This window comes from Cebus imitator, unplaced genomic scaffold, assembly GCF_001604975.1.
Source record: "Cebus imitator isolate Cc_AM_T3 unplaced genomic scaffold, Cebus_imitator-1.0 Scaffold181, whole genome shotgun sequence".
NCBI classification, from domain to species: domain Eukaryota; kingdom Metazoa; phylum Chordata; class Mammalia; order Primates; family Cebidae; genus Cebus; species Cebus imitator.
Genome location: NW_016107496.1, coordinates 2,040,755 through 2,058,635, shown reverse-complemented (window position 1 = coordinate 2,058,635; position 17,881 = coordinate 2,040,755). Strand labels below are relative to the sequence as shown.

General features: G+C 41.0%; 1 protein-coding gene across 4 annotated transcripts in view; it reads left to right on the top strand.

Annotated features, from left to right (window-relative positions):
* Positions 1-17,881, top strand: part of LIMA1 (LIM domain and actin binding 1) — a 106,862-nt gene that overhangs the window by 65,113 nt on the left and 23,868 nt on the right. For all 4 annotated transcript variants that reach the window (XM_017545818.1, XM_017545817.1, XM_037744702.1 and 1 more), the window contains 3 exons: positions 9,494-9,578; positions 11,074-11,222; positions 14,568-14,675. In XM_017545818.1, coding sequence (XP_017401307.1) covers positions 9,494-9,578; positions 11,074-11,222; positions 14,568-14,675 — 342 coding nt within the window. The remainder of the gene's footprint in view (positions 1-9,493; positions 9,579-11,073; positions 11,223-14,567; positions 14,676-17,881) is intronic.

Genomic DNA, 17,881 nt, shown 5'->3' with positions numbered 1-17,881 from the left:
AAAAGAAGAAACAATGGTCATGCCAAAGAGGGCCACAACTGGGGGTGTGCAATTCACTGCAGCCTATTTGTTCCATGAACTGTGCCCGTTGTGTGCCCAACGACAAGGGCATTAAGAAATTCATCATTTGAAACGTAGAGGCCGTAGCAGTCAGTGATGTTTCTGAAGTGTATGTCCTTGACACCTGTGTACTTCCCAGGCTGGATGTGAAGCTGCATTACTTTGTGAGCTGTGCTATTCACAGCACAGTAGTCAGGATTTGAGCTCATGAAGCCCACAAGGACCAAACACATCTACCTCAATGAGACCTGTGGGGGCTGCCCCATGACCCCCACCAAAGCCCATATAAGGAGCAGAGTTCTTAAGGACTCAAGAAAAACTATCCTCTGGAGAAAAATAAAATTGCAATTGTAAAAAAAAAAAAAAAAAAAAAAAAAGATTTTACTTCATAGGCCAGGCTTGAAGTTCTGAACACTTTGAAGTCTTCAATTACGAGGGATCCAGTCTAAGCCTCTGGCTTGCTACTTAGCAATAGGTGTTCTATGATGGACTGATTCAGAAGGAGGGAGTCAGCCACTCTTGAGCCACTGCAGTGAAGTCACTTGATCTTAGTCTGGGGGGGGGAACACTTTAATAGCTAAACATTCTAGTTTTGATTTTTCTAAAGGGAATATACCTGTTTTCAATTCTGGGGTTTTTCTATGGGGCACTTGCTTGACTGTTTATGAACTTGTGATCCAAGTAGGAGAAAGAACGATGTTGGCTTTTAAAGTCAGGATAGTTTTATGTTTGCTACTAGATAAGGTAAAAATAAAAAATTCTTATTTTTATAAATTAAAAAAAAAAAGTAAGCATGTTTTTAAACCCTAGTGGTCAATAACTTGGTTCATAGTGTTTATTTAATAAAAGAAAGTAGCACTGATGGTGTAGCGGTAAGCATAGCTACCTTCCAAATAATGCAAATTGATTAAAGCCTATTTCTTAGGCCAGCCTCAATGGCTTACGCCTGTAATCCCAGCACTTTTGGAGGTATAGGCGGGCAGATGATCACTTGAGGTTGGCAGTTTGAGACCAACCTCACCAACATGGAGAAACTCCATCTCTACTAAAAATACAAAATTATCTGGGTATGGTGGTGCATGCCTATAATCCCAGCTACTTGGGAAGTTGAGGCAGGAGCCATTGCACTCCAGCCTGGGCAACAAGAGTGAAACTCCTCAAAAAAAAAAAAAGAAAGAAAGAAAAAGAAATGTCACAGTGACACTTAGTAAATGTGGTTTAGCATTCCTAATTTCTTACATGTATTAATCTAGGTTTTAGGTGGCTAAGATAACTATTCAGGACATCCTTTTATAAAAAACATAGCTGATCAACTAGTTATGACCCTTGTTATTGTCATGTTGACTTTTTTTTTTTTTTTTTGAGATGGTGTCTTGCTCTATCACAAGCTGGAGTACAGTGGCATGATCTCGGCTCTCTGCAACCTCTGCCACCCGGGTTCAAGCAATTCCCCTGCCTTAGCCTCCTGAGTAGCTGGGACTACAGGCATGAGCCACCACACATGGCTAATTTTTTGTATTTTAGGAGAGACGGGGTTTCACCATGTTAGCCAGGATGGTCTCGATCTCCTGACCTCATGATCTGCCCACCTCTGCCTCCCAAAGTGCTAGGATTACAAGCTTGAGCCACCACGCCCAGCCAACATTTGTTTTTATTGTTTTTGTTTTTGTTTGTTTTTGAGACAGAGTCTCCCTCTGTCACCAAGGCTGGAATGAAGTGGCGCGATCTCAGCTCACTGCAGCCTCTGCCTCCCAGGCTCAAGCAGTTCTCTGCCTCAGCCTCCTGAGTAGCTGGTATTACAGGCATGCACCATGACATTTGACTAATTTTTGTATTTTTAGTAGAGACGGGGTTTTGCCATGTTGGCCAGGCTGGTCTCGAACTCCCAGCCTCAAGTGATCCACCTCCATGGCCTCCCAAAGTGGTAGGATTACAGGCATGAGCCACCGCACCTGGCCTAACTTATTTTATATTATAAAAATAAAGCAGTTAAATTCAGGTAAAATAGACATATCTAAAATAACAAAGGAAATTTCCTTTGCCCCAACACCCTTTTCTCTTGCTTATGACTTGTTTCCCCTTAGACCCCCAGCCCTTTAGCTTCCCTCTGAATTTCAGTTCCTCTTAGCACCAGGATCATGATATGTATAGATAGCATCAAGATGCCAACAAAAGCTTCACTTGTTCCAACATCATTGTGGTTTTCTTCTTGTAAGTTCCTGGAAATGACACTTGATATTTTGTTTAGTTTTACATAACACTGGTACTTAACAGTATACATGTATTGATGTAGTAGAATGAGCCTTTAAGAGAGTAAGGCAACCAAACTAAAGTGTGATGATTTCTGTTCATCAGTTGTTTATTCATAGCTAGCCAATGTATAATCTATATCAAAGAAATAATTTATATAGGCTTTCTTGATGAATGGGTAGGTGTCCATAGGGAATCCCCAGATTGTTACAGAAATTATTCATAACATTTTATCTTCCTCTTAGTTAATAATTGCATGTGTTCCTTTATCTACTTGACGTTATCATGATAAAAATTTTTCTTCTGCTTTCTGAATATGTCTTAAGTTATTTAGAATTATATCTCAAGAAGAATATAATTCTGAGGATGTTCATAATTGATATTAGTTGTGTAGTTTTCAGTTAAAATTTTAAAGTGAGTTTAGGGAGGAAAAGTATTTGAATAACTATTAACATCACTGTGGAGTCTATACAGTCATCCCAATTTTGGGGACTATTAACTTTTAATTTGCCTGTCAGTGAATCTTGACTCTTACCTTGACCTGACGTTTAATCTCCAATAGATATGTTGCTAGTCCTTTAAATGTGGTAATTGGTTTTGCATATTATTATTGTTAGTTGTACACAAGAATTGTCTTTGTTTTTCTATCAATGCACTCTTTCTCACATATTTTGGTAAAATTAGCTTTTTGCTGATTTAGCATATTCACCTACAGTTTATAGCTTTTCTTGTCATTTCCAAAATGTAAATAAGGCTATTCTCAGCATTATTTTTACTGACATCTATCAATAGTGGTACATTTCTTGTAAAGACTACATATCATACTTTATTTATTTATTTATTTATTTATTTATTTATTTATTTATTTATTTTCGGAGTTTCGCTCTGTCACCCAGGCTGGAGTACGGTGACACAATCTCAGCTCACTGCAGCCTCTCCCCCGCCACCCCTCCCCTGCATCCCTGTTCCAGCAATTCTGCCTCAGCCTCCTGGATAGCTGGGATTACCGGCACATGCCACCACAACCACACCCGGCTAATTTTTGTATTTTTAGTAGAGAGAGTTTTCGCCACGTTGGCCAGGTCTCAAACTCCTAACCTCAAGTGATCCGCCTGCCTTGGCCTCCCAAAGTGCTGGGATTACAGGCATGAGCCCGCGCCTGGTCATAAATTTTTTTATTTATTCTTAATGAATAACTCTGAGTAATCTCTTTGTGTGTGTGTGTGTGTTAAGATAATAATAGATCCAGGGTAAAGACACCAGTCAAAGAATTGCAGTCTTTTTAATTGTTCCTTTCCCTAAATGACTGCCCTTGATGTGCCAGCTAGAGACCACTCATCTCTTCTCTGCTTACTTTCATGTCCACTATATATTGGTTTTTAGCCAATTTCATTATAGTAAAACATATCAACAAGCAATGTCAGGGGACTGGAACATTCTTTAAGCAGTGTTGGCTATATTAGATGTCAAGGGGGCTGGAAAGATTTCATCTTCCCCCATTACAAAATACTACTACCTTTGTCTTCTTGCTAGCGGACTCACTCCTGAATTACACAAAATACATATGTATCCAGATGAATATATTTAAGAGTCATTTCCTCTAGCCTTCTATCTCATTCTAACTCATCAGTGAGTTACAATGAGTGATAAATCGCTATTAAAATTGTTGACATACAGATCCTAGAACCTTACGAGAGTTTAAGAAGTTACTTAATCCAGCTCAATGCCCTCAGTCAGTTAGAATCTTACAATCCCAATTTTACAGATGCTATCAGATGAGGTCAGAGAAGTTAATTGATATACCCAATGTCATGTGGCTAATTAATATCAGAACAAGACTAAAATTGTATAGTAACCCTTCTACCATATAATGCTATTTTCATGGATATTATAACTATTTATTGGATAGAAACAATGGGCCATGGCCCTACATATCTGAAATCTAAGGAAACTGAGAAAGATTGAAAACATAACGACAGCTATGTTCTCAAAGACATTAACTCTGTCTTCCCACATTTTATGCTTAACTAATTGAAAAGCATCAGGACAGTGAACAGAAGAAATATATTGGAATGCAAGAGATATGAATGAAAGCTTTAGAGTTAGAAGCTTGTGGGTTTGGGGCCTGGCATGGTGGCTCATGAATCCCAGCACTTTGGGAGGCTAAGGCAGGTGGATCACTTGAGATCCGGAGTTTGAGACTAGCCTGGCCAACATGGCAAAACCCCATCTCTACTAAAAATACAAAAATTAGGGAGGTGTGGTGACGTGCACTTGAAATCCCCACTACTCAGATGGTTGAGGCAAGAGAATTGCTTAAGCCTGGGAGGCAGAGGATGCAGTGAGCTGAGATACCACTGCACTCCATCCAGGGCAACAGGGCAAGACTTTGTCTCAAAAAAAAAATTTTAAAGATGTAATTCATTAAACATTGTTCTTACATCAAAAGGTATGATTTATTATTTATTCTTACATATTTTCATCTTGTTCTCGAGATTATACTATTTTATAACACCACTAGTACGATCTAAGGACACATTCCCCAGTGCTTCATTAGCATTTGGTTTTACCATTTTTGTTTACTTAAATTAGTAGATATAACTTGTTATCTCTCCTTCCTTTTTTTTCTTTCCTTAATTATAAGACTAACACAGTATTTGTAGAGTGCTTGGAAATACAGAAAATGTAGAGAAATCCTACCACGTGGTTTAAAAGCTCTTTCTATGTGTATTATTTTACTTACATGAACTCTTTTTCTAAGAGTTCCTGAAGAAAGAAATTTTTCTCTCAAGACTTAAAGTCTTGAGTCTTGAGAGAAAATTGAGGAGGCTAGCTTTTATCTGTGCCCCGATCCCTATGCATAGTTCAGCAAAGTTTCATTTTTCCCTCTGCCCTTGACTTTGGCAAGATGAGAGCATCCAAAGGAAGGTTGAAGTTGAAAGGTTAAAGGAAGTGGCTAAGTGAGGTAGGGGACTCAGTAAAAAGTGTTGAGAATCAACTTTTAAAGATAACTTTTTCTGAAGTAGGTGTAGAAAGGACAGGAAATCCTGCTTTGTTACTTATTTAGAACCTAACTTATTTTATTTCTTTTTTTAAAAATATGGAAAAAAATTCTACAGACTACGGGCTAAAAGCCCCAAACTTTTATCCTCTTACTAGTACGTCTTGGTGCGTTTGATTTATGGATTCACAGAGAATATTTGAGTGATGTTCATACTAACCAGAGTTTTGTCAGCTGACAGGAAGGAGGACTTGTCGGGTGGGGTGAGGCCAGGACTTAGGAAATTCCAGAAAGTCTTAAAAGTGTCTTGTCTACTCTCTTTCCTTGCCATTAGAATGATTAAGGCTCCCTCAAGTGTCTGAGTAAAAAGAGCTAAAATGTGATAAAAGCCTGTTAGATAAGAGTATTCTGGTGTCAGAATTCGTGTGTGTGTGTGTGTGTGTGTGTGTGTGTGTGTGTGTGTGTGAGATGTTCCTTTACTTCCTTGAGAAATATTGGAGGAAACCCCTCCTTCTTCCTGTACCTCAGATTGCCACTTGGAAAATGTGGATTATAAAATTCCAATGGATTTGAGATCATTTTTTGTTTGTTTGTTTTTGAGACAAGGTCTTGTTATATCATTCAGGCTGGAGTGCAGTGGCACAATCATAGCTCACTGCAGCCTCAACTTCCTGGACTCAAGCAGTCATTCCACCTCAGCCTCTGGAGTAGCTGGGACTGCAGGCATCATCACCATGCCTGGCTAAATTTTTTTTTTTTTTTTTTTTAAAGCAGAGTCAGAGTCTTACCATGCTGCCCAGACCCATCTCAAATGCCTGGCCTCAAGCAGTCCTCCTGCCTCTGCCTCCAAAAGTGCTGAGATTACAGGCATGAGCTACCACGCCCAGCTTTGTTATTTTTATTTATTTTTTTTAGACGGAGTTTAGCTCTTGCTGCCCAGGCTGCAGTGCAGTGGCACACTGCAACCTCAGCCTCCCAAGCTCAGGCGATTCTCCTGCCTCAGCCTCCTGAGTATCTGGGATTATAGACATTTACCACCATGTCCAGCTAATTTTTTGTATTATTAGTAGAGACGGGGTTTCACCAGGTTGCCCAGGCTGGTCTTGAATGTCTGACCTCAGGTAATCCACCAGCCTCAGCCTCCCAAAGTGCTGGGATTACAGGTGTGAGCCACCATGCCTGGCCCAACCTTGTTATTCTTTTTTTTTTTTTTTTTTTTGAGACGGAGTTTCGCTCTTGTTACCCAGGCTGGAGTGCAATGGCGCAATCTCGGCTCACCGCAACCTCCGCCTCCCAGGTTCAGGCAATTCTCCTGCCTCAGCCTCCTGAGTAGCTGGGATTACAGGCACGCACCACCATGCCCAGCTAATTTTTTGTATTTTTAGTAGAGACGGGGTTTCACCATGTTGACCAGGATGGTCTCGATCTCTTGACCTCGTGATCCACCCGCCTCCGCCTCCCACAGTGCTGGGATTACAGGCTTGAGCCACCGCGCCCGGCCCCAACCTTGTTATTCTTAATGTTGGAGTGGTTTGGAGGTGAAAGATATTGAAAGTAATGCTGTGCTTCACCTGGGATATCATTAAAACCCATCTTACCTAACAGCTGTATTTCTCCTGAGAGCCACAGTCAGCATAAGGGATTTTCGGAGACAGTTTTCCTATTTTTCTCTGAGACCAAATGGCTTTGCACATTTACTTTTTTAGTACTTGAAAGAAATTAATGCAGAGTTTTGATATCCCCATGGAGCAAAAGCCTTCAAAAGGTGGCGGGAAGTGGGGTATTATTTAACCCAGTAGCTTAAATTAAAAGCTAGCAAAGATGGGACATTTTATGCATTTAAAATCAAAGAAAGCTTCTGCCCTGGCAAGGTGTATGCTCTGGTTCTAAACGATTGAGCTCCCAATAACAGCAGTGCTGGGACTTCACGCAAGACAGAGAAGGATGTATAGCTCCAATTAGACAGAAAGCTGAGCTCTCTGCAGGTTGTAACATGTAACACATATTCTTGGAATTGTGCTTGAACTTTACCTTAGTTAGAAAGTAAATATCTGTATTAAGAATGCAGAACCTGTTTTTGACTTTTCCTTTTTTTTTTTTTTTTTTAAATGGGGTGTCTCTCTGTTGTCCAGGCTGGAGTGCAGTGGCATGATCTTGGTTCACTGCAACCTCCGCCTCCCAGGTACAAGCGATTCTCCTGCCTCTGTCTCTCGTAGCTAGGATTACAGGCACACACTACCACACCCGGCTAATTTTTGTATTTTTAGTAGAGACAGGGTTTTGCCATGTTGGCCAGGCTGGTCTCGAACTCCTGACCTCAAGTAATCCACCTGCCTCAGTCTCCCAAAGTACTGGGATCACAGGTATGAGCCACTGTGCCCAGCTCCTTTTGGTTTTTCAAAAGAAGTTTATCAGCAAGCTTTCTCCCATTTTGAGTCCTGAAAATTCTAATTTTTGTAGTGTTTATCTTCTGGGGCAGCACCATTTGGAATAAGTCTGTGGAATTTTCTTTATTTTAATGATCAGCAAATGAAAAGTATGTTGAAACAAAATTAAAAATGTGGGCCAGGCGCGGTGGCTCACACCTGTAATCCCAGCACTTTGCGAGGCCAAGGCGGGCAGATCACTTGCGGTCAGGAGTTTGAGACCCGCCTAGCCAACATAGTGAAACCCCATCTCTACCAAAAACACAAATAATTAGGTATGGTGGCAGACGCCTATAATCCCAGCTACTCAGGAGGCTGAGACAGGAGAATTGTTTGAGCTTAGGAGGTAGGGGTTGCAGTGAGCCGAGATTGTACCGCTGCACTCCAGCCTGGGTGATAGAGACTCTGTCTCAAAAAAATAAATAAGTAAAAATTAAAAATGTAGATTGAGAGTATCCTGCCAGACATATCTTTTCCTCTTGACCAATGATCTTCATTTTCTTTCTGTGTGTGTGTGTGTGTGTGTGTGTGTGTGTGTGTGACAGAGTCTTGCTCTGTCACCCAGGCTAAATCTGTGCCATCCACTTTTCTGTAAGTCCTGGAAATATATGGACGAAAAGGCATCGTCTCAGCTCTCAGTGAGCTTACAGTGCAGTAGAGGGACAGTCACACAACAGTTTGGCCAGGTACCTTGGGAAAAGAGGAAAGATTACCTAAATTTATGTTGGCGAGGTACTCAAGACTTCATAGTGCTTACACTGAGTCTTTGAAGAAACAGGCATTTGCAAGACAACAGAAGGACAAAGGAGGCTGGCTTGATAGGGACCAGATCTAGAACAGGACTTCTGTGACTTACTTAAGCACTTTGGATTTAATTTCAGAAGTGAGTGGGAATTCTGAAAAATTTTGACCAGGAGAGTAAAATAGGTTTATATTTTTGGATAATTACTTTGTATTTTGGGGATAATGGCAGTGTCTTAGAGACTGGATTGGAAGATAATGAAGAACAAGTTAAAGACGTGTAATGAAGTAGTCCAGGGGAAAGATGATGAAGACATGAACCAAGGCAGCAATAGCAGAGATAACATGAGATGGAGAAAGGAAACAGCAGATTCTGCATCAGGACTTGGCAATTTGGAAGGACATTTCATTGTCATCTGGGATGTGAGGATTCCCCTCCAATAAGTGTTACAAAGCTTGCTGGTTAGGAAGTGATCTTTAGCAGAGAATGTTACTTATATAGAGTTACTTATTTTTCCCTGGGCACCTGTGGATATGTAGCACTTGATATTTGTAATTTTTTTTTTTTTTTTTTTTTTTTTTTTTTTTNTGAGATGGAGTCTCACTCTGTTTGCCCAGGCTAGAGTACAGTGGTGCGATCTTGGCTCACTGCAACCTCTGCCTCCCAGATTCAAGCAGTTCTTTGCCTCAGCCTCCCAAGTAGCTGGGATTACAGGCGCCTGCCACCACAACTGGTTAATTTTTTGTATTTTTAGTATAGGCGGAGTTTCACCATCCTGGCCAGGCTGGTCTGGAACCCCTGACCTCGTGATCCACCCGCCTTGGCCGCCCAAAGTGCTGGAATTACAGACGTGAGCCACTGCACCCAGCTGGAAATTTTAAAAAAATTCTAAGGAAGATAAAAATAAAATTGAACCTGTATTTTATTTATAAAGAAGGTTTGCAAGTTGAACCTTGCATCACAATTTCCCATCGTTTCTGCAAAACTTATTGTTGGGTTTCATTTTCCAAACAGATTCTCCGAGCCCAAAGCCGAAGTACAAATGGAAGAAAGATCTCCGAAAACAGCTATTCTCTGGATGACCTGGAAATAGGTCCAGGTAAGCAGAGAGTTCCATGTGTATGAGGTCCTATAGGAAGTACTCAGTATAGCAACATCTTTTGGACTCAAAGCCAATGCTTTTAAAGGAAGAGTGGCACAAATTAAAAGGAAGTCTCCCTATTAGATGTAAGCCTTTCTCAATTCTCATTGCATTCAATAAATAGCTTTTGTTGTTGTTGTTGTTGTTGTTGTTGTTGTTTTTGAGACAGAGTGTGTCACTCTTGTTGCCCAGGCTGGAGTGCAACGGCACGATCTCAGCTCACAGCAACCTCTGTTTCCCAGGTTCAAGTGATTCTTGTGCCTCAGCCTTCCAAGTAGATGGGATTACAGGCATGCATCACCAAACCCGACTAATTTTGTATTTTTAGTAGAGATGGGACGGGGTTTCTCCATGTTGGTCAGGCTGGTATCAAACCCCTGACCTCAGGTGATCCATCTACCTCGGCCTCCCAAAGTGCTGGGATGACAGGAGTGAGCCACCATTCCGCTTTTTTTGTATTTTTAATCCACCCTTGTTAGTGATAATCTATGGTAACCAAAGGGTACTTTGAGGGGCTGTAAGGAAAGTGCTACAATCAGTTTCAGCTCCAGTCATCTGGGGTTTGCAGGCTTCCATAGATGGGCCGTGTCCCCTATCAAGTTTTGTTACCCTGTATTACCAGTGATAATACTTTGTGAGTGGAATTATTATGTTTTAAAGGGGACATATACAGGCACTTCACAAAATAAAAAATTAGTAAAAACAGGAAAATCATCAGCTACCTAATAATCAAAGAAATGCAAATTAAAAGACATTGTGATCTCTTCTTTTTCATGTTAAATTACCCAAAATTTTAAAATATGGGGCCAGGCATGGTGGCTCAGACCTGTAATTTCAGCACTTGGGGAGGCTAAGACAGGAGGACCACTTAAACCCAGGAGTTTGCAACCAGCCTGGGCAGCATAGTGAGACCTGTCTCTACTGAAGAAAAAAAAAAAAGAAAAAAGAAAAAAGCCCAGCATGGTGGTGCGTCCGTGAACTCACTGCTACTTGGGAAGCTGAGGCGTGTGGATGACTTGAGCTTAAGACTTCAAAGCTGCAGTGAACTATAATCGTGCCACTGCCCTGTGCGCTCTAGCCTGGTGACAGAGTAAGACCCTGGCTCAAAAAAAATAAAAAAAGTGAATGAATATTACTTTAGAAATGACAATTATATTCCTGATTTTCTTCTTAGTGCTTTTATTAGAAGAAATTGGCCATTAGATAACAACCCAAAATTTAGAATCTTGAAATTATTTGAATCACTTTTATCTTCTAATAAAACGTGTTGGCCAGTCATGGTGGTTTACACCTATAATCCCAGCACTTTGGGAGGCTGAGGCAGGAGGATCTCTTGAGCCCAGGAGTTTGAGGCTGCAGTGAGCTACGATCATGCCACTGCACTTTGGCCTGGGCGATAGAATGAGACCCCATCTCAGAAATAAAATAAAACATGTTATTTGGATGCTTCCAGGTCAGTTGTCATCTTCTACATTCAACTCGGAGAAAAATGAGAGTAGGCGAAATCTGGAACTTCCACGCCTCTCAGAAACCTCTATAAAGGATCGAATGGCCAAGTACCAGGCAGCTGTATCCAAACAAAGCAGCTCAACCAACTATACAGTATGTGTTCTGCATCATTCATTCATTCATTCACTCATTCCCATCCAGCAGATGGTCACTGAGTACTAGAACTAGGAAATGTGACCAGATCCTTACATCTGAGTCCTGGTCCCCTAGCTGTTCTCTTTCACATGAACGCTATCCTCGCTGGATTTGCTATTCTTACCGTAGTCTAATCCTGACTTTGCTTTCTTAGTCCTCATTCCCAGCGCACTCACTTTTTTTGTGATGTTACCAGTCAGTAATAACACTGAGGGTGTCTCTGGCTCTTCTACGTAATGTTTGTATTGTTGTTAAAGAAGTAATATTTTATTAGTTTTAATAGAATTGTTATTTTATCTTGGTTTTTGAGGGAAGAAGGAAGAAGACTGGAGAGTTTATTTTGGTTTTGGAGGGAAGAACAAAGAAGACTAGAGAGAAATATCAGCTATGTTTATTAATGAGAGTTTTTTAAAAGTAATTTTTTACTGAGATATAACTCACATAATATAAAATCACCATTTTAAAGTACACAATTTTGTCATTTTTAGCATATTCACAGGGTTGTCAAACCATTACCACTGTTTAATTCCAGAACCTTTCTATCACCCTGAAAAGAAACCCCATACCTGTGCAGTCACTCCCAACTCCCCCTCCTCTCATCCCCTGGCAACCACTGATCTACTTCCTGTCTTTATGTATCTGCCTATTATGGAAATTTCATATGAAGCAGTCATACAATAGATGGTCTACTTAATCTTTAATCCTTACGATGTACTGTTTTCCTAAAGAAGTAGAATAGTAGATAAGAAAAAGGGAGAAATCACAAGAAGGTGATGTGCTCAGTAAGCATGAAAATTCTGATATTCAAAATACAATGGCGGGTCTTTCCATTTTACATTGTCCTGTGCTTAACTGGCAAGCTGACGCTATAGAACTGCTTAATTGAAGTTATGTTTTAGCCAGGCATCGTGGCTCACACCCATACACTTTGGGAATCTGAGGCAGGCGGATCATTTGAGGTCAGGAGTTTGGAACCAGCCTGGCCAACACGGTGAAACCCTGTCTCTACTAAAAATACAAAAAAAACTTAGCTGGGCATAGTGGCACACACCTGTAATCCCAGCTACTAGGAGGCTGAGGCAAAAGAATCGCTTGAACCTAGGAGACGGAAGTTACAGTGAGCTGAGATAGAGCTACTGTACTACAGTCTGGGTGACAGGGTGAGACTCCATCTCAAAAAAAAGAAGTTACCTTTTAAGTGCTATTTATTCATATATATACACACATAGATACAAATGTACACACACATATTTTTGTGTCCTTCAAGCATTTGCCCTAAGATTTCAAATTACAAACCATTAATCTCTTGATGTCCTAATTGTTTAACAAAATCAACAGAACAGTATTGAATTGTATTTGTTCCTAGGCAGATCAAAATTGGTGCATGTTAGAAACTATAATGTGTATTCTGGGAGTTAAGCCCTCTCTTCCCCACATGATTAAGTATACATTCTCCAATACTATTTGGTGGACTAATTCTCTGGGCAATGAATATTTCCTCTTGGTTTCTAAGCCGTAACGTTAACAACTTTATGTTTTAAGAAGAGATGATTGTGTAAATCAATTAGCAAAGTGGAGTATCACGGGCTGATTATGCACTGTGAATGTGAAAAGTGAGCAAATTTAGATTTCTCTTAGAAGGCAGGGCAGGAGAGACAGCAAGTTGGGATCTCTGAAGCTGAACTTCCTCTTGTTACCAGATTGTGCTACTCCTCAGTGCCCTCCTGCTGCAAGCATTCCACGAGGTGACTCCCTATGTGGGAAAACCTGTTGAGTGACTTTTTTTTTTAACTCCTAACAATTTCTGCATTACAATTCTCCTGCTCTGGAGATTTTAAGAGTTGAAAAGTCTTCAGGAATTCTTGTAAAAAGTACATTTTATCTCATCTGCAAAGAATTTCCCAGGCCCCTTACAGAATATGGTTGTAACAAGGCACATACTCTCTGGCAGCAGTTCTGGAGGTGGGGCTTGGAGATGGAAGGAGCTGCTGGGCTACAGTGTTGCTCTGCAGTGCTAGCTGCCAGCTCCTCTCACAGACGCACCCCCAGAGCTGTGGGCCATAATCTGGAATACCATCCCTAGGTGACTCAATCATACTCACATTCCCTTCATTGGCCCTGTGGTCATAAATTGTTTCCTCCCATGCCTAAAGAATCACAGAGAACAGAAATGTACTAGATTACTACATTACTGGCAGACTAATGTTAGGAAATGTCCATAGTCATCAACCTCTATGTTGATTTTATTATTTTATTTCATTTCATTTCATTTTACTTCATTTATTTTGAGACGAAGTTTCGCTCTTATTGCCCAGGCTGGAGTACAACAGCACCATCTCGGCTCACTGCAACCTCTGCCTCCTGGATTCAAGCGATTCTCCTGCCTCAGCTTCCCGAGTAGCTGGGATTACAGGCGTGCGCCACTGTGCCCAGCTAATTTTTTGTATTTTTAGTAGAGACAGGGTTTCACCACATTGGCCAGGCTGGTCTTGAACTCCTGACCTCAGGTGATCCACCCACTTTACCTCCCGAAGTGCTGGGATTACAGGCATGAGCCACCGCACGCAGTCACTATATTGATTTTAGATGTAATAGATGAGTTAGTTGTAATATTCTGCTCCAGTGTCCTTTGCAAGGAAAAAATGCAATTATGCTTATTCCTTATGACAATAAAATGCATGCACTTTTATGTTGAGGCCCTTTTATAAGAATTAAAATACGTTATATCTTTAGTACAATATATGAATTGTATGTGAAAAACATGTTTTTGAAAGTCCCACAAAAAAAGGTTGCTTTATGGTATCATTAAATATAATTTCAGTTTTTATATGTATACATCAACCCTGTCTTTCTTTCCAGGCCGGGCATTTATATATATATGGTCAGTATATTTTCTATTATTGGCTCTTGGCATATCCTTTCCCCTGCTCCAGAATGGTCTTTTCTGATAAAACTCACAAGCTTTGCATTACCACAAGCTCTGCTGCTAGAAGAGTGAATCACAAGAATGTTGTATGCTTGGGTGTTCTGTGTGTCTGTGTTGATGTGTCTGTATTCTAATGAGCAATCCAGTTTTAGTCTAGCATACAAATATTTAACTCTGAGGTATGTGTCCACAAAGCTGCTTTTGTCATTTCACAAGTCAATGGGTTTTGCTTGTGAGAGTTAGGGGGTTGATTTGACCTGAGGCTTCTTAGAAGAATTTTTTTTTTTAACATTCCAAGTTTATCTAATAGACGTGCTATGAAGAGAATAGAATGATGAGACTTTAAGAAAATTTTTACAGTTATTCTTATTTTGTAGAATGAGTTAAAAGCCAGTGGTGGCGAAATCAAAATTCATAAAACGGAGCAAAAGGAGAATGTGCCCCCAAGTCCTGAGGTCTGCATCACCCATCAGGAAGGAGAAAAGGTAGGTTGAAAAGTCTGACGTCCAGTTGCCAAGGAAGCATGTGTTCTAAATTAAATGCTTAAAATTAGTAACAACTGTAACTCTAGGCTGTAGAGTGTCTGGGAATTTGGTAACAGCTGCCAGGACAGATTGTCATTTTTGCAGGTCACATAATTTTGGTTGAGGAGCTCTGCAACTTATAGCTGACCAAATAATGAGCCTTCATTGGAAAATTATTTTGCTCAGCAGATGCTCAGAAGGCATAGAGCTGAAGTGATTTTTAAAAATCTATTTGGAGGCTGAGCACAGCGGCTCATGCCTGTAATCCCAGCACTTTGGGAGGCCGAGCCAGGTGGATCACCTGAGGTCAGGAATTCGAGACCAGCTTGGCCCACATGGTGAAACCGTCTCTACTAAAAATATAAAAATTAGCCAGATGTGGTGGTGCACGCATGTAATCCCAGCTACTTGGGGGGCTGAGGCAGGAAAATCACTTGAACCCGGGAGGTAGAGGTTGCAGAGAGCCAAGATTGCACCACTGCACTCCAGCCTGAGCAGCAGAGTGAGATTCTGTCTCATAAATAAATAAATAAATAAAATAAAGTGAAAATCTATTTGGGAGAGCATGGATTTAGGGCAACGTGAGTCTATGCTCCTGGGAAAAATAATTTATAAAAATGAAAATCTATTTGATTAGAGATTATTTTCAGATACTCATATATTCTTATGTATACATTTAACACATTTTATGCAAGAAAATCTTACTCTCTCACTGATATTATTTTGAAAGGCAGTCACTATGCTAAGTAAGCATAGGAAATAAGCTGAAAAACTTACTGACAAATCATTCCATGTGGTCTTTATGTGCAAGGCAACAGTACAGGAGAGTTGAACAATAGGTGGGCTATCATAAAAAAGTATGACAGGTCCTGTGATGCTGTGAGAGGGGTCTACAGGACCGCAGAAACTCAGAGTAAAGACATTTAACCTGACTTCCTCAAGAAGGTAATGTCTGAGCCAAGTCTTGAAGAATGATGAGTGGAAGTAGGCCAAGTGAATAAGGGGAAGGTTGAGTTAGAGATAGAAGCATATTCCAGGCAGATACAACAGAGGTTTAGAAACTGGAGATGACAGCTTACTGAGGAATTACAGGGATTTTTTGTTTGTTTGTTTGTTTGGAGGTGGAGTCTCGCTCTGTTGCCTACCACTCTGGAGTGCAGTGGTGCTATCTTGGCTCAATGCAACCTCCGCCTCCCAGGTTCAAGTGATTCGCGTGCCTCAGCCTCCCAAGTAACTGGGATTACAGTTGCACACCACCACACCTGGCTGATTTTTTGTATTTTTGGTAAGGATGGGGTTTCACCATGTTGGCCAGGCTGGTCTTAAACTCCTAACCTCAAGTGATCCACCCGCCTCAGCCTCCCAAAGTGCGGGATTATAGGCGTGAGCCGCCTTGCCCAGCCAGAATTATAGGTTTGCTGGCTTGGCTGGAGCATGAGGACACATAGGCAGCAGTGAGAGACAGGCAGAAGGAGAGGGCCAGGGTAAGGTCTGGAAAATCTTTATATGCCACCCTGAAGAGTTTGGATATAGTTGTGAAGCAGGAGAAAGTCACTGAAAGATTTTAAGCAAATCATATTTGTGTGTTATGTATTAATCATTAGATGAATGGCTTAATTGAAATAAGTAACAATATTTGTGTCAGGGGAATTTATCATGTTCTCTACTGTTGCCCATTGTCCAGTCCTTTTAGTCTTTCAGTCAATATGATAATCAAATGTTAAATGAGATGAGGAGAAAGGGTTTTCAAGTCTATTACAGTGATTTAATCTTAGGAGAAAAGCCATTGCTTCTGTTACACATATTGACACCATAATGCTATTCTTCCAAAAGATATGGAGATCATTAAAATGGGTTAAGAGCAATAGTTCTCAAGCCTAGTTGGAATTTGTTTGTTCTTTTAAAATTTTTGTTATTATTTTTGAGACAGAGTTCTGCTCTTGTCGCCCAGGCTGGAGTGCAATGATGCAATCTTGGCTCACTGCAACCTCCACCTCCCAGGTTCAAGCGATTCTCCTACCTCAGCCTCCCGAGTAGCTGGGATTACAGGTGCCCACCACCACGCCCAGCTAATTTTTGTATTTTTAGTAGCGACGGGGTTTCACCATGTTGGCCAGGTTGGTCTTGAACTCCTGACCTTGTGATCCAACTGCCTTGGCCTCCCAAAGTGCTGGGATTACAGGCATGAGCCACCGCACCTGGCTTGTGTTTATTATTATTATTATTATTTTTTTAAGAGACAAGGTCTTGCTCTGTTGCCCAGGCTGGAGTGCCGTAGTGTGATCATAGCTCACTATAGCCTCCAACTCCTGGGTTCAAGTGATCTTTCTGCCTCAGCCTCCCAAGTGGCTGGGACTACAGGTGTGTGCCACCATGCTGGGCTAATTTATTTTTATCTTTATTTTTTGTAGAGACAGGGTCTTGCTGAAATTCTTAGAATGGTCTCAAACTCCTGGCTTCAAGCGATCCCCCCAGCCTCAGCCTCCCAAAGTGCTGAAAGTACTGGCATGAACCACTGCACCCTGTCTCAAACTTATTTGACTACAACAGACTTTACAAAGTAGGACGGTGTATTGTTAAGAGTACTAGCGGGAACTCATGAGATATGCCACACACTTGGATCAAAGTAGGCCCATAGAAAAATGGTCTGAGGCTGATGGCTACAAAATTTGATTCAAAGACCAGAGCAGAAAAAAAAATTAGAATAAATTATTTTATACAGCACAACGTATGTTGGAATAAAAAGACAAAATATTTGGCTGTCATGTGTTACATGGTCGAATAATCACCCATAAATTGCATACATTCTTGGAACAGTGGACTCAGGCATTAGCCTATGGGGCACATGTCATGTATTAAGTGAGTTATTTTGTTAAACTGTCTTGTTTTCTCATGTTTTAAGTGGGAGATTATTTCTTAAGAATAACTGTCTAGGCTGGACCCGATGGTTCACGCTTGTAATCCCAGCACTTTGGGAGGCTGAGGCAGGTGGATCACCTGAGGTCAGGAGTTCTGGACCAGGCTGACGAGCATGGTGAAACCCTGTCTCTATAAAAATACAAAATTAGCTGGGTGTGGTGGCACATGCCTGAAATCCCAGCTGTTTGGGGGTCTGAGGCAGGAGAACCACTTGAACCCAGGAGGCAGAGGTTGCCGAGATCGCGCCA